The 25,002-nt window shown below is 41.5% G+C and overlaps 3 protein-coding genes across 3 annotated transcripts; all 3 read left to right on the top strand.

Annotated features, from left to right (window-relative positions):
• Nucleotides 1-44: 44 nt before the first annotated feature.
• On the top strand, nucleotides 45-2,935 carry LOC122131755 (protein scalloped). The gene is made up of 2 exons (XM_042706424.1): nucleotides 45-281; nucleotides 551-2,935. Exons 1-2 carry the CDS (start codon nucleotides 144-146, stop codon nucleotides 662-664), a joined length of 252 nt encoding a protein of 83 aa, XP_042562358.1. The 5' UTR covers nucleotides 45-143; the 3' UTR covers nucleotides 665-2,935.
• A 169-nt stretch (nucleotides 2,936-3,104) lies between these two features.
• On the top strand, nucleotides 3,105-9,783 carry LOC122131754 (sphingomyelin phosphodiesterase 2-like). Its single transcript, XM_042706423.1, has 11 exons — nucleotides 3,105-3,552; nucleotides 4,045-4,159; nucleotides 5,263-5,359; nucleotides 5,570-5,646; nucleotides 6,391-6,484; nucleotides 6,744-6,833; nucleotides 6,977-7,059; nucleotides 7,553-7,685; nucleotides 8,012-8,116; nucleotides 8,278-8,443; nucleotides 8,904-9,783. The coding sequence occupies exons 2-11, from the start codon at nucleotides 4,110-4,112 to the stop codon at nucleotides 9,353-9,355; spliced, it is 1,347 nt and encodes a 448-aa protein (XP_042562357.1). The 5' UTR covers nucleotides 3,105-3,552; nucleotides 4,045-4,109; the 3' UTR covers nucleotides 9,356-9,783.
• A 610-nt stretch (nucleotides 9,784-10,393) lies between these two features.
• Nucleotides 10,394-24,977, top strand: LOC122131753 (plakophilin-1). The gene is made up of 12 exons (XM_042706422.1): nucleotides 10,394-12,247; nucleotides 12,892-13,007; nucleotides 15,049-15,425; nucleotides 16,136-16,277; nucleotides 17,053-17,260; nucleotides 17,927-18,095; nucleotides 19,138-19,255; nucleotides 19,644-19,811; nucleotides 20,247-20,417; nucleotides 20,917-21,070; nucleotides 21,316-21,502; nucleotides 24,811-24,977. The coding sequence occupies exons 1-12, from the start codon at nucleotides 12,073-12,075 to the stop codon at nucleotides 24,932-24,934; spliced, it is 2,109 nt and encodes a 702-aa protein (XP_042562356.1). The 5' UTR covers nucleotides 10,394-12,072; the 3' UTR covers nucleotides 24,935-24,977.
• The last annotated feature ends 25 nt before the right edge of the window (nucleotides 24,978-25,002 follow it).

The following is a 25,002-nucleotide window of genomic DNA, read 5'->3' as shown; positions in this document are numbered from 1 at the left end:
TCTGTGCCCAAATTACATTGTATTTAAAGGTGTAGTCAGTATATTTTGTTAGGTAAAAAAATATTTGACAACAGTCAATACGTACAGTTTTCATATTTGACCACGTTTCATTGCCATTGTCCCATCAGACAGAGTATGCTCGTATGGAGGGTGGCAGGTATCTGTACCGGATCCACCGCTCGCCCATGTGTGAGTACATGATCAACTTCATCCATAAGCTGAGACACCTGCCTGAGAAGTACATGATGAACAGCGTGCTAGAGAACTTCACCATCTTACAGGTAAGTCCCATGCTCAGAGATGTGTCAGAATACCTGAGGTGTGTGCGTAGGTTGGCATGACAGTGAATCAGATATTGCATCTAGCACAGTCAGGTGCATATTGGATGTTTTTGATCACACAGTTTAAATATATTGAAATACATTAAAAATAAATAAATGGCGTCTAACAATCGCTAGTTATTTAAATTATAATCAAATGACTTAAGGTTAAGTTAGTCCAGGTGAACACTAGCCTAATAGAATCTCTTCTCCTTTCTTACTCTAATCAGGTCGTGACAAACAGAGACACCCAGGAGACCCTTCTGTGCATAGCTTTTGTTTTTGAAGTGTCTACAAGTGAGCATGGGGCCCAGTACCACGTCTACAGGCTTGTAAAGGACTAACGCTCCCCTGCAGTGGGTCACTGGCCTACCGGACTGGAATCTAGCTCCTCATGAACTGCTTCCGGATCAGTCAAACCAAACACAAAACACAAAGGGATGCAGAGCTCAGACAATGCTGACATAGAGTGAAGCTGCCAAGAAAAATAAAAGTGTGTATATTTTATAGAACAGTGGGTATTTTTCTATGAAAATCACTGCAGGTTTTGTAAAATAGGAACTGTATGAAATTGAAGAAAAGCAACAAAAAAAAAGGCAAGCAAGCAATGTTATGCACTATGTTGTGTAAGGGCAATTTTTTATAAACCTATTTAATTGTTTGACACTTGCGTAAAAGGTTGAATTGGTCTCATGCCTTCGATGGAGATATGTTTTTAGGGATGATGCTTCTTACTTTTCATCATGGAATCCCGAGAGTTGAGATAGTGAAGTGATTTTTTTTAAGAAGAGGGTAATTTATGTCTTTTGTTATGATGAAGAAGCTAGGAAGTAGATGGACAAAAGGAAACTCTTAGAGAACATTTGAATGAATTGTGATCTCATCAGATGTTCAGTCTAGAGTTTGAACATAGGTAGGAGGTGTGTTGACGTCATCAGTTATCCATTTGTGATCCATCTGAGGTGTAAAGAGTGGAGTTTCCTGCCAAAATGCTCCACTACCTCCTAACTTCAGACAGAGTATACTTTGAAGAGGTCGATACACTTTTTTTTAGCAAAACAGTGACCTTGAGTGAGTGATGGAGAGAAACACATTATATGTGTTTGATAGGTACGTGTTACAGTAAGACAAGATGCAGTGCTGAGATTTGATTGGTGTGTTGTTGTCAGCATCACTGCAAGAGGGCAGCAGGTTGTCACTAAGTGACAAAATGTCAGTTACAGTACATAGGGTTATTGTTATCATTTTTCTTTTTCTTTTTTAGCTTGACATCTTTAACCATTAATGTTGCAAATGCAAATGTGTCAGGTGACTATTTCTACCTCCTGGTGTTGTGTATTTACTATGCATGGCTGCAAAGGCCGTATCATCAACACAGCTGTTTGTGTGCCAGGAGCCGTGACTGGAACCTGAAGCCTCATGTGTTTTTCTACGAGGGATATTCTATCAGCATTGATGCGAGCACTGTGAATCTCTAACCAGGGTTCGTGAAATATACCAAAATGACAAGCCACTGTCCTTGGAAACATTCAGTATTTTTTTATCAGATTGGGTGTCTAAGACATAATTGTTAAAGTACATGAACAAATTGTTTGAGATGTTGTCAAATCATGTTACAGGGTGGAAAATTATATGTCAGTAAAGTATCATATCGCATGATGCCCCCATTCTACTCCAGAAGGTGATGCTCAAAAAGTGTTTTTGTTCTTTTTCAGTAACAGTGCCGAGAGTTTTAACAGAGCTAGGACTGTATTTTGTAAAATACCCTAAATGTGCAAAAGTACAGCACAAAACAGTGACCTGCAAAGCGTAATGTATGTCCAGACAGCAGTTTCCCCTAGAAGGGACTGGGCCCTCATCCACTCGTGAGGTTGCGCTGGATCAGGGCCCAGTCCATAATACTGGCTACTGTCTGGGTGGCTCCCTCAGAAGTACTCAGGATTGCTCACACACTTAAGGGTGGTCAAGAAAAATCAGTTGGGCTTTATTGAGAAAATAAAATGTTAGATGCCTTTAACCTCCTTTTGGCATTGTGTGCCACCAAGGTGTGAAACTATAGTTATATTTGCTTGTTTTCCATTTATGTGGCCTGATTTTCCATTTTATGAGAGGCCTTCTGATTTTTGTTGTACTTCAGTTCATTAGATCTGGAGAGAACATCCCTAACCTGAGGCAGGTTTCCAAACTGTCTGGCAGGTTTCAGTGGCCTTACTTGTTCAGAAAGCATCATGTCTGTTTACCATGTTAAGTCAACCCTTGAATTGCTCAAATAACTCCTCTCTACATTAAACCATGAATAGCCTGGGACTGGCCTTCTTTGTAGTATTCTTAATGAATGACTACATGTTGTCAGTCAAACAACTCTTCAACTCTGGATTCAAGCTATTGCATCAGTGACATTTGCCTGTGTGACGTTAAATTCAACATGGTACAGTTGTTGCCCATTTTTGTATATTCTTTCATTTACCATTTAATTTTTGCCTTTATGCATTGGTGCTTTCAATACCATTGGTACTCTTTTGTTTATATTGTGAGGGTGGTAACATTGAACTGCGTTTTTTTGTGAATTTACCAATAAAATAGCAAGGTTCGATTGAGCCATTGTTTGCTAGCAACACTGACAATCCTTGGAGTCATTGCATCAAGTCATCTGAATACACAAGGCTATTTATATATACATATACAGCATATACCATTACCACCGGTACATACATATACACCGAATGTCATGACTACGTTTTATTGACGTGATGTCATCGACCTTTGTGAATGTGTGCGCGTGCACCAGTCTAGCAAAGAGGTATGCATGTTCTGGTGAGATTTATGTATTCGACATCTTTAAACGATTACACTTTCAAACCCCCCATATAACTATAAAAGTATTTATAGGTCGTACAAATGTTGGCGTATGTTTCCCATATGTTAGCACCAATTTCGTTGATGAATAAGTGGTGTACATTACTGCACTTATTAGATGACACTCCAAGTCCAAAATAGTGTGTCGGGTGAACTTCGCCATCAAGTATTAATCAGCGCTTTAGTAGGAAGTCCATGCTCCCAAATGTCATGCGCAGTACGTATTCTGCTGCACCTGCAATGAAACATAGGATGTGGATTTGGGAGAATGTTGGTGAAGCTGTATCCAGACGATGCAGCTAAGCCGAAGCAAACGAAGATAAGGCTGGCGAAGATCGAATTTGGACTTCGATTACAGCGGCAAAGGTTCACTAAGGTAGGCTATCACGCGCACGGGTTGTCATGAAACTTGTTTTCCTCTTCACGCCTAAACTGCGTCTGTCCGGTCTCGAGCATCCCTTTTAGGTTGCACGTCAGTCATGTTAGCTTTCTAATGTTTTTGAAGTGCGCACTTATTCCACGATTCCAAAACGAGTTACATTAATTAAATAGAAGCCGTTGTAGAATTTCTTATTATCACTAGCATAGTAAATAGGTATTTGCCTCTCTCCCAAAATTGATTATTGTCTGCCAAGGTCATAGCAGTTCTGTTGAGAAGGATTTAAAAGCTCCACCTACAATTTTGATGATGGAATGTGTGTGTGTGTGTGTGTGTGTGTGTGTGTTTGCGCGGTGTGTGTGGTCACTCTTATCCCTGTCAGCAGGCTTATTTTTGTGTGTGTGTGTCGTATTGGTGGCAGGCGGTCTTTTTCCCTCCAAGTGACCACTGCAGCACCAGTGTCCTGGTTGTTCTGTGTGTTGTATGCAGGCAGTAGTAGCTGATTTGAGCTTGGAGGTTGTTTCTACTGTGCGTGTCCTCTTCTGTCCATCACCATGTCAGCACAGCGGTCAGTCAGGCTGCGTGTCTTTTCCCTCAACTGCTGGTAAGTTAATACTTATTAGTTTTATTTATTTATTGTCTTCTTGCTCCCTCTTTCTCTCTCTCTCCTCCTCTATACCACTGTACATCTGTTTGTATGTGAGTGTGTTCCTTTGTTGTAGTAATATTAACTGTTGTTATAACAGATTATTTGGGATATTTTACTTTACACATAGTGTAGTTCAGTGTTCATGCAACACAATATATATATTTAACGCATGCTACATAAGGCATTGCATGACATATCCTAGATCTTTTCATAAGGAGTAATCATTTGAAGCACGGAGGACACTCTAATTATTCTAATATAACCAGGTAAAAAACAGGAAGGTGAAATGCACTTGAAACTACACATTTTTAGCTGAGGGCTTTAGTCAGCACTATCAGGTCACATGACACAAGGTCTGGGCCTCTCACTGTGCTGATGGCTGCATTGTCAGCGCTGTGTTCTAGAACTTTGGGGAAGAGGTCAAACAATTAAACCTATAACATGGTGGTCTCAGTAGATGACAAAGGATATACTGGGTGTCATGTTGTTTCATAAGTCTGATGCTCCATATTGTAAAGGACACCAAAACTTTGGTTTTGATAGGATTGGCTGTCATTGTGCCGTTCTGTTTATTCGTTGGATCTCTGTTTATTTGTTAGCTACATCTGTGTGTGTGTTTGTGTGTGTGAATTGAGTGTGCCTGTGTAGTTTGCTGAGATGCTTAGATGTTAGATGCTTCATTGTCACTTTGTTAAAATGTTGGTAGTAGCTCTCAAGAAAATCCATCACTTACGGGCTAAAGCCACTAATTCACAAGAGCACTTTCATGTTTGGATCACTGCCCCTATTATGCCATCATACGTTACTATACATAACTATAATTATAACATAACATAACATGACTATATGTTTGGTCCGATTACATTTAAGTCCTACATGACTTTCTCCAGACCTAAATACGTTTGTCCGTCTGGATGGATGGTGTCTGGATATGTGTGTATGTGTGTGAATGATTCTGTGTATGTATGAATGTCTTTCTCTCTAGGTATGCATGTGAGTCTGTATCTATGAATTCCTTAGTGTGTTTACATATTCACACCCACTCGTTTCATCTTCAGGGGAATCCGCTACCTCAGTCGCAGCTGTGCTCAGCGCTATGAGATGATTGCAGAGCTGCTGGACAGGGAGCAGCATGACATTGCACTGTTACAGGAGGTATGTCAGACCAGCACGTCCAGTAGTAAAGCAGACCCTGGAGCATGCTTTATTATGCCAATTGGGTTATCGTATAGGTCTTCAAGTTTGACAGCATCTGCTATATGCTGCTCTGCTCCATATCAGATTTTCCATATGTGAGTGTCTGCCTCTCGTGTCCCATGCATTCATGTGTACTTCCTGATTCTTTTTCATTGGACTTTTTTGAAGGTGTGGAGTGAGAAAGACTACCTCTTCTTAAAAAGGACACTGGCTACCTCTCATCCTTTCACCCACTACTTTAGAAGGTTAGTTGTCAACAGTGTCTCACACGTAAGGCTTTCAAAGGCAGTTTACATTGTGGTGAAGGTATCTCCAGCCTCTTCTTAACTTGTGTAATCGAGGTGGGGCTCAAACAGTGTTGTGGATACCGTCATTAAGACCAGATGAAAGATGTGTTTTAGGCCGGGGGAGGTTTTCTGTCCATCTTTTGGGTGAAAACGTGAAGTTAACTTCAAAATTGAAGGTGTTAGTCCAAGCTCTTTCAAACTTCTTAAACTCTGTGGGCGATTAATTCAGGGTAGTCAGGCATGACCTACTTTACAACAACTATGTGAATGGACTGGAATTTATAAGTACTGCCTTTTCTTAAACCCTTCACTGAACACACACACACACTCACAGACACAAACACAAATAGTTGCTTGGTATTTATATGCACAATGCAATGTCAGCAAATGCAAAATAACATTTACCTTTTGTGTATTTGACAAGATGTTTCAAAGTGTATATCTTAGTGCCCCATGGTTTAGTTTGATGGCATGTTACCAGTGGTTTAATTATCCCCTAAGTCAATTTCTATTTGAAGTAAGCCGTATTTGAGTTATCTGGCAAGATATGGACTTTCCTTTGACCAACTATCACAGAGGATGTTATTTAGCTCAAGCTCACAGGAACCTCTAAACAATAGGTACAGATTTCCTGTTGTTTCACTCATAGTACTGTTGCCACAGACCGCGTTGCCACAGACCGCCTCATGTGTTTATTTACAGTGGGGTCATTGGTAGTGGACTGGCAGTGTTTTCTAAGCACAGGATTCAAGATGCCCTGCTCTACCGATATTCCCTCAATGGTTATCCATATATGGTGAGTAAATATAGAAGGATGCTGCTGTACATATACAAATATGTTCACGATTAGGAGTGGGACACAAAAACAAAAACAAATAAGTGCACCGACACCAAATATTGATACAAAAATGTAGGACTCAGACAGTTCAAAACTAATTTATTCACATAGCCATTCTGGTTTTCTGATGCATCCCTATGCTCCGCCTCCATGTTTGGGGTTTTTGACATTGGTGCCATTCATGGACAGCCCTGTTTTTCTCTCCCTTGTGCCACAGATCCACCATGGGGACTGGTTTGGAGGCAAAGCAGTGGGCCTGGTTATCTTGAGTGTCTGCGGAATGAGAGCTAATGTCTATGTCACACATGTAAGCCACTGGAGGGCTTTTTTGTATCTAGTTGTTATGATGAGACGAAAGTCCATTTAACCAGGATAATTCCCTGTCATCATTAGTTTGTTCAGCCATTATATACTGTGCGGTGTTGGTTGAAATCTTTTCATGTGTTACAGTTGCATGCTGAGTACTGTAGGGCAGAAGACACCTACCTTCCCCATAGAACAGTACAGGCTTGGGAGCTTATCAACTTTATCCGGTAAGAAATTAAGAAATGGTATTATTTCTGTTCACCAAATCCAGCACATAGACAAACGTGTTGGAGTAGTATCACTAATGTTTTGGCTGTGCTACACTGATTCTGCTGATTAGTTCTAATGTATAAAACGTAAATAATCTGTATGCAACTCTGGTCTAATGGAATGTCAGTATTGGGAAGACTGACTCAAATAGTAAAACAAATATTCCATAGTTTTTAATATACCATTGATGTCCCAGATGACAGTTTTACTGTGTGGTAAAAGTTATTGCCTGTGTGTGTGTGTGTGTGTGTGTGTGTGTGTGTCTGTGTGTGTGTGTGTGTGTGTGTCTGTGTGTGGGTGTGTGTGTGTGTGTGTGGGTGTGTGTGTGTGTGTGTGTGTGTGTGTCTGTGTGTGTGTGTGTGTGTCTGTCTGTGTGTGTGTGTGTGTGTGTGTGTGTGTGTGTGGGTGTGTGTGTGTGTGTGTGTGTGTGTGTGTGTTTCCACCCTTTAGTCACACCTCTGCTGATGCTGACCTGGTGATTTTGGGGGGAGACCTGAACATGCACCCCCAGGACCTGGGCACCCGTCTTCTCAGGGCTCACACTGGACTCAGGGACAGCTACGCTGAGACAGACACCTTTGATGTAACTTCCTCTGGCTTTTGACATTATTTTACTGTCATCAGTGTTGACCATATTTTGATTTCCAAACGGCATAGTGTAGCGTTTAACCACTAGAAGAGGCGGTAATAATTATGGATTTATAATGCTAGATTAGATGCCCTGTCATAGAACTGATAACCAGCTTGAGTTGTTAGCTCAACTCTGAGAAAGCATATGTACTGATGAAGTTTGGATTCATTGGTCTGCTATGTGTAAATGTAGACCATTTTGTTATCTTGAAATTTAACTTCAAAATAAGATAATCGGACTTCTCCATCTTAAACATGATCATTGTATATTTCGTCCAGGGTTGTGAAGATGGCATTACACTTATCGCTGATAACCCCTTCACAAAAAAGAAAGATCTGCTTCCTTTTGAGAAAGGGATCCGAATCGACTACATTCTAATAAAGGTAACAGCCTGTGAGGAATCCGCATGAAATAACTCAAGTAAACATCCGAGCCCTTCCATGTCATTATGAGAAGAGGTGCATAGCATCAGGATGTTTGGTTAGCTGTGTGTGTTCCCATTGTGTTTCATCTGAGTGTATCTCTTTCATGGTTTGCTCCACAGGGCTCTAATAGTGTGTGTGTAAAATGTGAGTCCATGTCTACCACCAAGGGCGCTGTCCCAGACAAGCCTTTCCCCTACTCCGATCATGAGTCCCTCACCTCCCAGCTCCTCCTCCTCCAGCAGTCTGACAGGATGGATGGAGTCGGGGAGAGGCACACTGACACAGGTACAGTATGGGGTCTTCATGAATAACTCTATGACCATATCACTGAAAAGGGTTTCCCATCCCTCAAACCTCTCCTTTCACGCTGTGTAGCTTATGGAAAATTGGGTCATTTGTACAGTTTTACATTATCTTCAGTTATGTCGACATTACCATAAATCATTGAACAACTTTTAATTTGATTGAAAATGAGAAGAAAGCATACTGCTTATATGTGTTGTGCCATAGCCTGGGAGTTTGGATGAAATGAAACAAATAAACACAAAAAGTTAAGCAAAGGTGTATTGGATTAGATTTGCAGACTCAACCTTGAAAGATTGTAGCTCTGTTTCATGAAGTGCAGCTGTTTTACATGTTGTCATGCACCAACCTCGCTAACTCACATACACACACACTAACACACTCACATTCACTAACACACTCGCACACACACACAGACTCTAACATACACTCTGATTCCCAGGCACCCCTCTGCGTGAGCTGGTGGACGTGGTGAGCGAGGCTCGCTGTGTGGTCAAGGAGGGCTTCCGTCAGACGGAGCGACTGCAGCTGATGGCTATGTGCCTGCTGGCCGTGGGCCTGGCCTTCCTGCTGCTCCCCGTCACCACCCTGCCCTGGCTCTACCCCCACAGCCACTGCGTGGTCTCCTACTCCTTCCTGGGTCTGCTGGGGGCACTGGGCCTGGCCATGGTGCTGAGCGGCGCCCTGCTCTACGTCCTCTTCACCACCCAGCTGAAGGCCCTGCGCGGGACCGAGGCCAGCATGAAGCTGGCCACCGCCAACCTTCAGGAGAGGGAAGGAGGGTGCCTGGAGGAAGGGGAGGAGGACGAGGGGGGGAGAGTGCCGTCGTCACCGCCGCACACAGCACGTGGAGAGGCCAGATCCCAGCCGACTCCACTAGGCTATGAGGACTAAACAAACCCCGGCTCTCTGTTGTTCTCCTATAGATCCAAGTGGAATGGTTTTAAGCCCTGAAATGGAGAAGCTTTCACCTTAACATTTGGGTGATGAAAATGAAGAGGGACAGATCGAGGGTGGCTCTATGCACTCCAGTAACTTCACGGAATGTATCCTCTCTCTCAACCCTTGCTTGTGCAAATAACTCCCTTTGACTCTACATAGATCTGTAATTAACTGAAAGATGGTGCCTAACACTCTTATCTCACAAGTGTATAACTAAACCAGTGTTAAATTCTTTAGATAGACTGTAGTGTCAGATGAATAGTAATAACATTTACATTGCAACTATAATGAGAGTGCTTTTTTAACCATTACCCATCATTTTTGTAGAAAATAAAAAATATGTATTAAACAATTCTCAAAAATAAAACCTGTCAAATTCACAGGGGGATCCTTTTTGTTACGTAGGTGCAATTCTCCAGAATGTCCACTAGATGGCATCTTTTCACGCACTGTGGCCCAGTTTGTCCTTCTGGTTGCATAATAGAGAGACGTACAGTGACTTATGTCTTCCATAATAAGGACAGTACAGCACCATCAGTAGATCACAACCACTGCATTATCTCCAAGACCTCTATGGTACTACAAAGCAGAATTGGCCAAAGTCTATACAAAGAGAACAAAGCCCCATTAGTCCAGCCATAGTTCGTATCAAAAGATCGATGTAAGGGCATTGCTACTGATCGGCCTATGGATAACACGAGACCGCTGTCGCTACCGGATGGTAGTCCTCTACCCGATAGTAGTCCCGCACATCGCGCATGCTCAGACACAAACCACTGTTGACTGGCTTCTCAGTATAGAATAGAATAGAATAGAATAGACTTTATTTGTCATTGTGCATTGGATACACAACGACATTTTTTTTGTGCAACCACTAAAAACATTTTTTTTTTTTAAAAGTGCAGTTGTGCTGGGTGTAGGGTATGAGGGTTGTGTGATTGTTTAGTTCTGTGATGGCCCTGGGGATGAAACTGTTCTGCAGTCTGGAGGTGCGGGCTGTAGTGGCCCGGTAGCGCCTGCCAGAGGGTAGCAGGGTGAAGAGATGGTTTGCGGGGTGAGTCTCATCCTTCAAAAGTATGATTTATATCGTAGTGTAACCTTTTGTGTTGGGTTCGTTTAGGTGAAATCCTCACTTATTAGATAGACGAACTGGAGGGAGACAAGGATGCTCTTGAACAGTTTAATGGATCACTTCTCACTCCTCTACTTTCCACACTCAAACGTCACTTCCTGATCCTCCAAAACATAACATGTCAACATCCAATCACATTGATGAATTTCCAATAACTTAACTAAACAGAGAAGTCCTAGATGGACTAAATGTTATTTATAAATTCCCAACTTAGATATAACTTCTAATTTAATTAACCTTCCAACATAATAGAAAATGCTCCAGCTTACAGTAGCATATGACATAGCGGATCGATTCACACGGGAAAATGAGACCCACTATTGGTTTCACCATCATGATGCAGGCAATACAGGGAAATTCCCTCTTTCACAATCCAACCCTTATCGTAGTTTATATAACAAAAGGAGATTTTAGGAGGATTAGGTTTTGAGTGTGTTCTCGTATTTCTCCACACTGTAATATATTTTGTATGAACTGTCTCAAAAATAAAGTGTTACTTAGAACCTGACTCTTATTATACAATGTATGATCTTACTATGATGATACATCGATTTTTACTAATCCTGTCAATGCATTATAGGGGTTTATGGAAACTGTAATTAGGTATGCACGGAATGAATAGGATAATGTGAAAATAATCTGGTGAGATGTAGGCCTACAACTGCAACTTCTCAGTTTTAAGCAGTAGGCCGAAATGGGAACCTGAAACATTAGAAAAAGTGAACTGTTACATTTTCCTCCTGGAAAACAAGCAAATAAACGACACAAAAAGTTTCTCTCGATAAGGGCAAGTTTTAATTTGATTTTACAGAGGGATAAAGGAGCGAAGGAGACTACAAACTTAATTTGCGGCACTCCCCTTTAAACGTATATTCGCGTCTCTCTACCGCTCTCATACTCATGTGAATTATGATGACGTTATGCGATACATCCGTGAACAGATCAAACGTGAACACATATCTGCCGTTTTACAATTACCAACCAATGTACAACCAATGTGGAGTGCCACTCATGAACCGGTTATCTCCGAGTCTCAAGTCCAAAATTGACAAATTTATATTTTGTATCAAACTGATAGGAAGCATACATACACACATTGCTGCCTATTTATTTATACGATTTTACACAACACAAATCAGAAAGATAGCCTACATGTTTGTGGTGGTCAGATATTTGTGGATCATGGTAGGCTACACGTCTCTGGGCTGTCTTCTACGGGTTACAAATAGTAAAGTCCAACAAAAACTTCCATACACGAACTTGTTCAGTCAGTGCAAACAATAAAACAGTAGGCAGTGCAAACCATATTGCATATTGACTCATCTTTCAGAAGGGGCCGCTGTCAACCGGCTTTCCTTCGCGAAATTTCACGCCACACCTACCTCCCCGAGGCGTGGCAGAGGTGTGGTACACAAATAGGTACAGGATAATTGTTGCTGCGCAGTGCAGCCTTGATCTCCTCATGAAAAATCATTCAGTTGACAATTGTTAGGAAATACGGCGTTCATTCGGCATTTGGCATAATTTCACCGAAAAAATGACGGTTGAGCCGTTGCGTTCAGCGATATCCATTGGAAAGAGCGAGGATACGTCTCTCGCGCTGCCGTCAGATAACAAACTACGCACAGGACAGCAACGTGTACTGGATCAAGTTTTCACTATAAAGAGAAGCAAGTCGAAACAACTTAAAAATGGATCCCTCTCGCCCACAAGTAAGTTCATGCTGAACTTTTGTATAGCCTACGAAATAAGCCGTTATAAGCCATGCAACAAAACTGCCTGAAAACAAGTGCTGACTGGCTGTGAAGGCGTTTGTGCCGATGAGGTGTATCCTTTATGACCTAATTAAGTTTGGCTTAGTTTAAACTTCACCTCATTATGCAGCTTGATAGGCCTTCCATATTCATAATGTGAAACTCGGCAGTTGTGGCCTCTTCCGCGAAACTTGTTTACCATTTTGTTATTCATTATGCGTTATGCAAGACAGCATTTCATTCCGTAGGCCAGATAGACACTATCCGATAGATACCAGATACCACTGTTATTTGAAATGCATTATCGAGATGTAGATAGCTACATTTCAGATAATCAAACCTCACTTCCGAGAAAGACTGTACAAACGATTGTTATCCACTAACAAAATACTGGGAAAAAGTGGTGCATTACAAATAAAGTAGGATACATCTGGTTGATATACATCAAAAACTCTTAATATTTCATCACATCCATGAAAAAGTGAAACAACCATAAAATATAGGGGTAATAATATAGCTATTGAAAATCACAGACATATCACAAGAGCCCAACTCTCTCTTTCTCACACCCTCCCTTGTTTGGTCCACATTGCCTCATCCAGGTCCAGCATCCTCAGGGACCTCAGAGTCTGTGACCTTCAAGTTCTCACCTACAACCATGAATGGCAGCGTCTTTGGAAGGAGCAAGTCGGTTGTAGTGGGCGGCCACAGTAAAACGGTAAGGACAGACAGCACCTCTTTGGATAGACCCCACTTATGTAGTACAGGCAAGGAAAGAATCATGTTCTTTTCTAAGTTTTTTTTTTGTATTAACAATAACATATTACTAAACTTTGAATGTATGGAATGCATGGTATCTGTATGAGCATGAATGTGATGGAGCTTTAAAAGAAGTAACAGTCATGTGACAGCCATGTATCTCTCTGATTTCACTGCTACGATGAGCTATACTTTTCGATGAATATTTGTATGTTTTTGAAAGCCCTTCTCTCTCTTTTGTGTGATGTAGACTGTTTTTACTTTAATAAGTAAAGCGAGGAAGTGAGAGTGGGATTGATTAAATAAACTCGTAAATCAAACTGATATCATAATAGATTTTGGTGTTTTGAATGTTTAGCCAGATTGGCTGGCAGGCTGTAGGCCCACATGTGGTTTGGAATCCTCATCCAGAGAGCTGACACATGGTGCGCTCATCTTCTCATCCACCCTTAAGGGGCTTTTGTTTGAAGGATAATGGGTAGTTATGAGTGCATGGTGAAACCTCAAAGTTTACACGTGTGCATAAAGTCTACATGTTTGCACAAGTGTGTATAAAGGCATAACCTTAATATGTTTAAGTCTGAATGAGTGTCAGAGTAAAATGTATTTCTAACCAAAGCAGGCACTGTTCCACTTTAGATCTGGCAATGTGTCTGAAAGAACTGTGTGGATTTTACCCACATGGTGAATAATAGGTTCTGTTTGCTGTCTGGATATGGCTGAAATTACTAGTGCCTTTACTAGACCCCTGTCATTTTAGCTCCTGGATGAGCCTTTTAATTTAGGAATACGAGATGAGCTACATTTGCCCATGGGACATTTCAGAGGTTTTGTGTCAACCCCATCACTAATACATTGAGAAGAACTTTTGGTTATGAATGCAGAATAATTTGGGTTGGTAGGAATTTCTGTACAGCTGGTCAGGTGAAACCAATAAATCTTATTTCAAATCAAGAGTACATTTTCACCCGAAAGTACAAGTTTCACCCTGCTGAATAAAACAAAACAAACATGAAGAGATATATTTTTGTGGTAAGCTGCTCCCTTTCTGTTGATGAGAGAAGGTTGTCTTTTCACATCAGACTCATGCCAAGTCATTATGATTTGTGTCTGTTTTGTGTGAAAGTTAATTTCGGTGCACAGAGAGTGTTTTGAGAGATTGGATTGATCCCATTTGGGATATTGCTTTATATTCTATTGTCCCCTCGATGAGTGCTTGGTTCAGTTTCACAGTTTTAATTGCATTGATTTAATTACATACAAACATGTGGAGGAGTTGTAGTATTATTTATTATAAGAATGGTTGCTAGGTGCCTGGAGCTTTGGCACAAAGCATAACCGGTTGGCTTAGAAAAGCAATCAAAGATAACTATGTTTACTGATAAATACTCAGAAACTATCTCTCTGTCTAAAATGACCTAAGTAAGCTGAGCATGTCTGAGATAACAGACATTACCTAATATTTCTTTTTGTTACAACGTGTTTCTCCAGCCACAAGAAATCCCTTCATTATTTCTTTCGTATTTCTTATTCTATGACAGAGCATAAATGTCCCTCTAGTTTGTTAAATATATCTCTGTTACTGCTTGTTAGAAGATCCTTACTGAGACTTGTTGAAGATCATAATGAGGCAGTGAAATCTGGCAGGTTTGTTCAAATACTTGTGTTGCTTTGATATCCTCATGTGGCGGAAGGTTACTGAGCAGTATTATGGTCGGTATTTCATCTCAGGTTCTCAGTAGGTGCTTGGCAACAACAGCTTAGTTAAATGTGTTGATTGGCTGGAATTGCTTAAGGCTCAATCCAGACCACTATGTTTCTTCCCCTTTTACAGCAGTAACACTGTGCACGAACACAGGTTTTTTTTTTTTAAGTGCACACACTGAACAGACAGTTAGAGGATCGTGAGGAGTCATTCTCTGAATTCGACAAAAAGTATATTGGATTAGAATCGCAGACTGTACCTTTAATAGCAATCATTTTCTCCCTGTCTCCTTTAGCCTCTCCAGCAGAAGAGCCGTACGCTCTCCACAAAGACCAGGAGGCAGGTAAACGGCACCGGCCAATGGGAGCAGCGCTTCCAAGCCTCCAACTGGCCCCAGGCTCCCCTGTCACCCAAGCCGCTGGGAACCAATGGGATCAAGTCCAGCATCAGTGACCTGGCTCTGGTGAAGCGTGCCACCGGGCAGACCTCTGCCAGGCCGACCAGGGCCACCAATGCCAGTATACACTCCATGACCAACGCGTTTGTCACCAGCCAGGCGGTCACCACCACACAGACCACACCGAACCGCTCTCAGATCATGCAAACGCCGTCAAACCCAGGCCTGGTGGAGACCAAGATATCCGTCGTCAGGGCTAAAACTGAGGTGGCTGGGTGAGTGATGAGTGAAGCTTAGTAAACCTTTTGTGCCATTCTACAAGGGCTTAAGGACTGTGATGACTAATATGGCGGCAGGTGATAAGACCATGTCGCGATGATTTAGTTTATAGAGTCAAAGTATGTTTTAAACTGTAGAAAATAGCCATTTGGTTTCTACAGAGTATGTAGTTTAAGTTTCTGTTTCTATATAAAATGAAGTAATTTCTTTACAGTTATAAAGTTAAACTGACGCGGGTGCTAGCCCCATAGTATTACATTGTACGGCCATTTTGCAGTTGCCGGTTATAGCATTCTAACTTAATACGGGATTGATTTTGATCGTTAATTGTGGACCAAAAAAAGAGCAAAAATAGGGCCCAGGTTGAAAAATCCCAAAGCTTGCCTTTAATGTTTGTGTCTGTGGTTTTGTTTTTGTTTGATTTTCTTCTCTGGATGTTCATTCTTGGACTATAGACTATAAACTTGACATGTAGATTTGTGGAATGCCGTCATGTTGGTGTCCCCACTGGCACTTTCAGTCCAAACAAAAGCAAGAGGAAGATCCCATGCGCACATATGGAACTCATAACACAGACACGGGGACAGAGAAAGAGTTGATTTAGTTTCACACAGTTTTCACAATTGCCTTGCATTTTTGAGGTCAGTTATCTGTCATATTTAAAGTCATGTCTTGAAAGAGTATTATTTTGTGGTCCCTTGGGCAGTGAAAACCCTCTCAGCAGTATGCCAGACATGACAATGAGAGAGGCGGTGGAGTATCTCTCCAAAGAAGAGGGGAATTATCAGCTATGGGGAGCATCCTACATCCAACACAGCACCTTTAAGGAGGCCAAGCCCAAGCAGGAGGTACGGCTGACCAAATCTCAGACACTCTGGTGTTGGGCGTTTCTCTTTGCGTTTCTGTTTGCATACTCATGTTTCCGTGTGTCATATAGTGTCGGTAACCAGTAAGAGATTGCTGTATGGTGTTTGCTTTGCTGAACCTGTGTGTCTCCTAACATCAGTGACAGATTCATGAGTAAACAACTTTCTTTAGCTGTATTGTTTTATTTTTATCTTTTTATTTTATTTTTATGTTTCGTTGCCATGGTGCTTTGTGTAATATGTTTTTACCGTGAGCGTGGCAGTCTTAACCCTCATGTGATCATTTATGCCAAACATGCTTCATCTCGAGCTGCTTGGAATTAGTTCATTTCTAAAGGAAGTGCAAGCCTGCTTTTTAGAGGCCCAAAATATGGTATTAGTGATACGAATAATATTGCTAAGAACATTCAATTTAAATGAGATTATGACACAAGTGGCTTTTTGACCAGCTCAGGAATTATAGTTATTTATCTCTTTTTTTGTGGATTAGTGTCTCGTTATAAAGTCAGTGAGCTGTTGTGTAAGTTTTACAGAGCTAATTAATTAAAATGTGCATATAAGTGCATATAAATAGGATTGTACTAGACTGTACAATTTTTGTGGCTGAATTAACAAGTAGGCATGTGTGTTTATGTGTCTGTCTGTGTATTTTGTGTGTGTGTGTTTGTGTGTATGTATGTGTCTATGTGTGTGCATGGATGTGTGTGTGTGTGTGTTTACGTGTTTACATGGGTGTGTGTGTGTGTGTCCATATCAGGTCCTGCAGCTGGGTGGTATCCCTCCTCTGGTGTTTCTCCTGCAGAACACCACCTCTCAGGTGCAGCAGACTGCTGCCGCCGCCCTGCGGAACCTCGTGTTCAAGAACAACGATAATAAGCTGGAAGTGAACCGCTGTGGGGGCACTGACGAGGCTCTGGTCCTGCTCAAGGAAACAAACTCCACCTTCACTCTGAAGCAGCTCACAGGTACGGAGCTAAGTGGCTGCAAATCCAGATGGCTCTCACCAAGTGTATCTTTTTAGACCCGGCATAAAACCTGCCCCGATCTGGGGAAAAAGGGTCATACTTTATTTGGATAGTCCCCTATAAACTTTCTACAGATGTTCATATTATAAACAAACTATCTGTTGAAACTCTGTTCACTACAATTTATGGTTAAGGTTAGGGTTAGGGGTTGGGGTTGGGTTTGGTTAAGGTGATGTTCAGTGAACAATCAGAAAAACTGAACTTGAATTTCAACAAATTATCTGTAAAGTCTTTGTAGGTGAACTATCCAAATAAAGTGTTACAGAAAAAAAGAATGTATGTGACGATTGGATTTGAGAAGAAACCAGGTTTACACCCAGTAGATAGGAAGCACACCTAGCATACAGTTTTGCCTCAATGGTTATATACAGTAATTGCAAAACAGAAAACAGACACACTACAATAAATGTTTAATTATGAATTGGAAATTCTGAATTAAAGATTGTTGGTTGGTTGTGATGGTGAGCTTTGCATGACCTCTATGAATGTTCTCCCGTTATGTTTTTTTTTGTAGCTTCCAACAGCATCTTTAAATTAGGATGATGTGATCAGCAGGCACTTATTTAAGTTAGGTTAGGGTTAATATGTGCTCTGTCTGTTGGCCAGGCCTTCTGTGGAACCTGTCATCAGCAGATGAGCTGAAGCCCAGTCTGATAAAAACGGCCCTACCAGTTCTCACTGAGAGCATTGTGGGGCCCTACACGTGCTGGTCCGACACCAGCGTCAGTAACTATGGGGACCCAGAAGTGTTCCACAGTGCTACCGGCTGTATGCGGTAAGGACAACTAATACATCTTTAACTAATATCATTCTGTCTCCATTGGGAATTATATCTTGTGAGAACAGATGTTGGCATTTCGCAGCACCATGGAAAAGCTTTCCAGAGTGACTCATACTGTGCTGGATCTGCTTCAGCTTGACATTTGAGTTTGAACTAGTTTAGTTTCATTCGCATCTATGACTGCACAGCTAAAAAAAGGTTGTTATTGTCTGTTAACTGTTAACTGTTTCCATTTTTGGGTACCGAGATTGCATAACCAAACTATCGACTGGGTTAAAGCAGTTTTATAATGGAATTATTGATTATTCCTCTCATATGTTTTATGGAGTATGTGTCTGTTATGGTCATTTGTACATGGCTCAGTCTTTTTCATTTTGGTATATGGTTCAATCGATCTAGTGTCATGACTCGAGGCATAGTTTTAAAGACTAACGGATAAATGTACCTCAAAATCCTTGACAGCTCAACTGGTAGAGCAGGAAATATACTGATCAAGGTGTTTACCTTACCTTCTGTCTAGGCTGCCTGGGATATAAGCATCAGCAAAGTAATTTAAAAAGCTGGAGGGTGTTGTTTCATTAAGAACAAAAGTGTCAAAATCAGTGTCATTATTGGATACCTTTGGGCATTTATGAAATGGAAACAATAGGATGTGCTTGCCAAAGAGGCAGAGATTGATTACTTACCATTCCACCACTGAACTATCTACCACACACGTGTTGTCAGTAGACATGACAGAAAATTGTTAGTCTTTCAGCGAACATTCTCTGAAGGTTCTCCGTAAAAATGCTGTGTGAGTGTGAAACCACGGCGTTCTACGATGACTAAGTGTCTTAACATCACCCCTCAGCCACCCAGGCAGCACACAAGGGCAAAAGAGCATAGAGGTAGCAGAGTGTGACAGACATAGAGACAGCACGCTTTGGAGGCACAAGGTAGACTGGTTAGAACAGTAAGGGCATGGAATGTTGATGGAATCTTACAATATCTATGGTAGCAGCCTAGTGTTATTACTAAACCATGGCTTATTCAACAGCAACTTGAGTTGTTCCAGTAAGGAGGAGAGGCAGGCGATGCGGGGCTGCCACGGCCTTATCGACTCCATTGTCACGTACGTGCAGTCCTGCGTGGCCGTTGACAGTGTGGATGACATGGTAAGCCTGCAAACTAACATAGCAACATAGCATCACTATTATCTGTCTCAGTCATGAGCTGCTGTCAGTCAGTTCCCAGTGCCGCATTGGCTGATGGTTAATCAGACTGCTGATTGAGTAAGTTTAGTTTTTTTCAAATAGAAACTTGGCCAATATGATTATACTATCTTCAAATATAATCATGTCGTGTCATATCATCAGTGTATCTATGTTTGTTACTTAGGTCTCTTTCTACCCCAATATTTCAGGGTATCAAGCAATACTGTGTTCATTAGAGCTGTTTTTGAGACACAGACATTTTTCAGTCAGTTGTTTCAAGTTATAGTGTTTGCTCATGTACAGATGAGAACATGTTGTTGCTAATCGGTGTCATGTTTTCTTCATACAGTCGGTGGAGAACTGTGTGTGTATCCTGCACAACTTGACATACCAGCTGGAGACAGAGGCCCCTGAGCAGTTTTCTAAGTTCACTGAACCAGCTGAAACGAGGGGCAATGCCACCAAAGAGTCCTCAACCATAGGCTGCTTCAGTCCCAAAAGCAAAAAGATCCAGCAGGTAACGTACAATCAGATTTGTATTGCATAAGGAGGTCACACCCAATCAGATCTGTATTGCATAAGGAGGTCACACACAATCAGATCTGTATTGCATAAGGAGGTAACACACAATCAGATCTGTATTGCATGAGGACCCATGTGTCTGCCTGAGTTTATTATACATCTAGTAGAAGTAGCTTCATTACTTAACAGTAATGTCAGTCCTCAGCCTTTATTATATAACAATGTATAGACTGTCAGTAGTAGTAACCACACAAAAATCAGCAAGGTTATTTTATGATATTTTTATGATAATTGTCCCTATAGTCTCCACATAATCTGTCAATACTCTTGATCAGCTGGGTCTATTATATGAACCCCATTCAGACTGTGTGCCAAACCTGGTGAGAGCATACATCAAAGCATTTCTAACTGTGATCATACAACTTGACAGAATACCTTTAGCTTTCCACCGATGGACGAAAACGACTCTAAGGGCATGAGTTTGCTCTACCACTCCAAGACCATCCAGACGTACCTGTCCCTGCTGGGCTCCAGTCAGAAGGACGCCACGCTGGAGGCCTGCTGCGGCGCTCTGCAAAACCTCACTGCCAACAAGAGTCAGGTGAGGTCCACGGAAGAGGAAGTGGTTCCAAATGTGATTAATCACTGCAACACTTGGTTCTATTCAGGATCGCTGGTTACACCCTGTGCTTGAGACAATAGATTTATGTGAAGTGGAGTGTAGCGCAAGGGACTTTTTGATGGATTTGTGGAACAGTGCTGCTATGTGTTGGCTTAACTACAACAGTGTTCTGTTGTTAGACTGAAGCATCGTGGCTCCGTAGAATCTGAAAATGACTAGTGAACCTGGCGTGTTTGGGTCGTTAGTTCTCCTATGGGTTGTTAGTTCAACCTTTTTGAATTTGTGAAAAGTGAAAATGTTCACTAACAAAAGTTCACACAGTCTTCACTAGCTCTCTTAAAATGTGTTAAATTGCTTAACACATTCTTTGTGAAAATAAAGATTATTCTGATTTCCGTGTTAGGATTCACAGCCCAGGGGTGACCGTTATCGCCGCTGTGATTTGAATCGTTTGAATAACTGCTCACTGTTCTTTCAGGTGTCCAGCCTCATTAGTCAAACCATTGCACAGAAGTTGAATGGCTTGCAGACGATTTCCCCATTACTCAAATCACCGAATCCCAACCTGCAGAAGACGACCATGTCTCTGCTGGGCAACCTTAGCAGGACCACATCTCTACACAACAGTATGGGTAAACACAACTTCATTGTATGTCAATCAATTGCCTATCAATATACATGAGTTGCTGTACACTTTTTGTATTATTTAGGTGAGTGAACTCATGTGAATCTCAGCATGTTTTTGATGTAGTTTGTTTCCCTTGGTGTGTAATCTGTGTCTATGTGTGTATGTGTGTGTGTGTGTGTGTGTGTGTGTGTGTGTGTGTGTGTGTGTGTGTGTGTGTTTGTATCTGCGTTGGTGTTTTTTTTTTTTCAGTGCGGCAAATCCTTCCCCAGCTTGCCATGCTTGTGACATCTGGTCCTAAGGAAATGGGCAACTGTGATGACACAGTGGTGACTGCCTGCAACACTGTGCGCACCCTACTGATGTCCGAGCCTGACGTAGGCAAGAGGGTAGTGACCGGTGCCCTGGTCGAAACTCTCACTGGCTTGACTGACAATAGGTAAGAAACGTTTCTGTAAGGGGTCAAGGGGTCAAGCTGATGGGCGCTTTGTTTGCATTCATATGTTCTTGAGCTTGGTTCTGTTTCTTTTTAAATATGGACTCCCAGATAGAGGGTTTTGACACTCACATGCAAAACAGGGCAGTCACAGTAATTTGGCAAAGGCCGCACCCCAAGCAGATTGTCTGCAAGTCTTTCCAAACGATGCAGTCTAACTCTCCTTCATGAACTTGATTATTCAGTGTGTTTACATGATGGTATAATTCGAATCTTTGCTTAGTCGGACTATGCTATCTTTTGGGGCAAGTGCTATTATCCCAATATACATGGCAGTGAATAAATCGAATCATTGGCCGAAAGCATGTCATATCCGATACGATAGGTGGCGCTGTTTTCATTACAACTAGTGGTGATACAGCCATTTCCGCTTGACCTCTTCACCACTACCAATAACAACAACAGTTGATTGAGCATGAATCGCGTCTGTTCATCGGTCCAGAAATGCGTGTTGCCTCTTGGGTTGTTTGTTTGTTTGTTTGTTTGTTTCTGCTGGGCCGATGTGTTTATAAGTTACATTATTCAAAGTTGAAAGATAAAAGGCGAGAGAAACGCACGCACATTCACACACGCGCGCAAATAATGGGTTACAGCCTAAACGCAAAACTCAATCTCGCCTAGGGCAACCAAAGGGCTAGAGCCAGCCCTGACGGGTGCAATACCAAATTTAATCATATTTGATAGAATGAAGGACAAATTAGTTGTGAATAGTATCACCGAGTTTGACAGACATTGGTCAGGTAATAGCTGAGTGACAGCTGATTTGCTTTCTGATTTGACAGTACTTATTCGTGTTTTTTTTTCAGCGCCAGATAACCGAACAAAACTCAACTCACGCTTGCCTCACGGGCACAATACCAAATTTCATCATATTTGATAAAATGAAGGACACATTATTTGTGAATAGTATCACCGAGTTTGACAGGTATTGGTCAGGTAATAGTCGAGTGACAGCTGATTTGCTTTCTGATTTGACAGTACTTATTCGTGTTTTTTTTCAGCGCCAGATAACTGAACAAAACTAAACTCACGCTTGCCTCACGGGCACAATACCAAATTTCATCATATTTGATAAAATGAAGGACAAATTAGTTGTGAATAGTATCACCGAGTTTGACAGGTATTGGTCAGGGGAGACGGCCCAGTGTTCCAAAAGCCCGATATTCCGAAATCTCAATATTCCGAAAAATAGTCCCCCTGGCAAAATTTAGAAATATTTTAAGTGGCACAAAACACACACAGCATTTCGTTTGCACAGCAGAGCGGAGACGCTATCACGCATATAACTTTTCCTAGGCAATATTTGTTAACTTAGCCTACTCTGGTTTTGAATATGGGGTAGGCTACCACTCATGCGAAGGAAATCACCGGCAGATTGTCGCAGGACATTACGCAGATCTTGTCAAGCACTGACAAAGCATGCATGCGTTGGCAATCATACAAATAGGATTGTATCATCGCGATGCAAATGCCATGTGTGTATACTAATATTGTAACAAATCACGGAAGTGTGGTATATTTGTTATGGCTTTTTATTAAACACTAAACATAACACACTGTCAAAATGGCACAGGCTTTATGCCCTGGTGCAAGTTACCACGAACAGACTGTGCTACCGTCTCCCACCTGTATAACCTCTGTCCCAACACAGAACAACGACATGTACTTAGAACGGTAAGGAACATATAGGGAACATCGTTGCGCGCTAGTGCATCACATAGAGTATAACAGAATGCGCCCGCCGCACGGCATTATGGGGCGACTATGCCGGCACGTTACAATATTCTGGTTTAAAGTTAATGCTTGTGAAATAAAGGCATTTATATGTTTATGATTGTGTGATTCATTGGGATGTGCATGTGGCCTATAGTGGTTCACAATGCTGTGCTCACAATTTCGGAACAGCGGGCTGTCGGAATAATGGGCTTTCGGAACATTGCCACGGAACCTTGGTAAGGTAATAGCCGAGTGACAGCTGATTTGACAGTAGGCTACTGCTGTGTGTTTTAAGCAAATAAAATGTGGAACGTCCTTATACGTGTTTAAGGAGGGGTTGTAAAGGTGCTCATATCTTCGGACCTCTTCTGTTATGTTTGTTCATAATCAACAAGAATAAGCTTGTGAGACAGTCTGCAGGATATTCATAAAAAAACGTGTCATTAGTATGAACAGTTGAGACAACTTATCCCTCTTTCGTCTTCCGGGTCACGACCTGGCAGGGAGAGAGGGAGGAAGGCGGCGGGATCTCAAGCATGCGCAAAGACGCAAAGTCCAGTTCCTTATCCAATTCACCGTTACACGCCGCAATAGTCGAACTATCAACTGGATCGGATCGAGTTATCCAGGGGTGTTAGTCGGATCGTAGTCGGACCGCACATAGTCGGACAAAGGTGTTTACATGAAATGGATAATTCGATTTCAGTCCGACTAAGCCAGTTATTCGAATCCATGTAACCACGGTCACTAATTGAACAGTTCTGAGTCAGAAACCAGGACAGAGTGCTTATTAAATGTGGACTTAATGACCCGGTGTTGTTTGAGAAAGCCACTGCTGCCATTGGTTTGCCCTTGGGGTTTAATATGTAGTGTTTTTTGTAGGACAAAGGCATAGAGACCGTACCTGTTGTGCTACAGTGCACCAAAATAGAATTTAAATCACAAAACCCCTTTCACTGATGGACTGAAGAAAAAAAAATGACTCTGCATTTAGTGTCATCTTTTCCCTTTGACATCTTAGTTTATTTACAGTAACAGTATCTTGGTTATGTCATTTTGTTTTCTATTTGACAGAGCTATGTGAGGACAGGCAAGATGTATAGTTATAGTATGAAGAACTTGTGCCAAGGGCTTTTGGTCTGTGGTGTTGGCATGGTATTAATACACAAGCATCGTATTAAAAAGTGTGTACATGTATGTGACACAGCCCTTAATTACTATCAGGCTCTAGTAACCTTACATATATGAAAACTTTGTTGAGAAAATAAATACACACACTCAAATGCACACACACCCACACATATTTATATGTATATATACAGTATATATATATATATAGAGAGAGAGAGAGAGAGAGAGAGAGAGAGAGAGAGCTGTGAAATAAAAGTGTGGTAAAGCCATCAAGCCATCAGACTGATTCCAATGTAAAGATATCCATGTGCTGAAATTGTGATTGCATTACAGTATACATTGCACATTAGTGAAATAGTTTGGGTTTAAATTAAGCATTAATGAATCCCTTTTGTCCTGAACAGGAAATTCCCAAAGGCTAGCACAGCAGCGTCTGTGCTTCTGTACAGCTTGTGGGACGAGAAGGACATCCAGATCCTCCTGAAGAAGGTAATCAAAATCACATCTGAATTCAGATTTTTTGATTAATAGTCAGAACACTCACGTTACTACTAAACAATGTATACTAAAAATAAAATGCTGTGAGTACTAAAAAT

The sequence above is a fragment of the Clupea harengus genome, unplaced genomic scaffold, assembly GCF_900700415.2.
Source record: "Clupea harengus unplaced genomic scaffold, Ch_v2.0.2, whole genome shotgun sequence".
Classification (NCBI taxonomy): Eukaryota; Metazoa; Chordata; class Actinopteri; order Clupeiformes; family Clupeidae; genus Clupea; species Clupea harengus.
This window is presented reverse-complemented; position numbering and strand designations above follow the sequence as displayed.

Coding starts and splice junctions, on each gene's coding strand:
- LOC122131755 (XM_042706424.1), top strand. CDS start 144: ATGGAGGGTGGCAGGTATCTGTACCGGATCCACCGCTCGCCCATGTGT. Junction 282..550: donor AGAACTTCACCATCTTACAG/GTAAGTCCCATG, acceptor TACTCTAATCAG/GTCGTGACAAACAGAGACAC.
- LOC122131754 (XM_042706423.1), top strand. CDS start 4,110: ATGTCAGCACAGCGGTCAGTCAGGCTGCGTGTCTTTTCCCTCAACTGC. Junction 6,834..6,976: donor CTAATGTCTATGTCACACAT/GTAAGCCACTGG, acceptor CATGTGTTACAG/TTGCATGCTGAGTACTGTAG. Junction 8,117..8,277: donor TCGACTACATTCTAATAAAG/GTAACAGCCTGT, acceptor TTTGCTCCACAG/GGCTCTAATAGTGTGTGTGT.
- LOC122131753 (XM_042706422.1), top strand. CDS start 12,073: ATGACGGTTGAGCCGTTGCGTTCAGCGATATCCATTGGAAAGAGCGAG. Junction 15,426..16,135: donor GCTAAAACTGAGGTGGCTGG/GTGAGTGATGAG, acceptor TCCCTTGGGCAG/TGAAAACCCTCTCAGCAGTA. Junction 18,096..19,137: donor AGTGCTACCGGCTGTATGCG/GTAAGGACAACT, acceptor CTTATTCAACAG/CAACTTGAGTTGTTCCAGTA.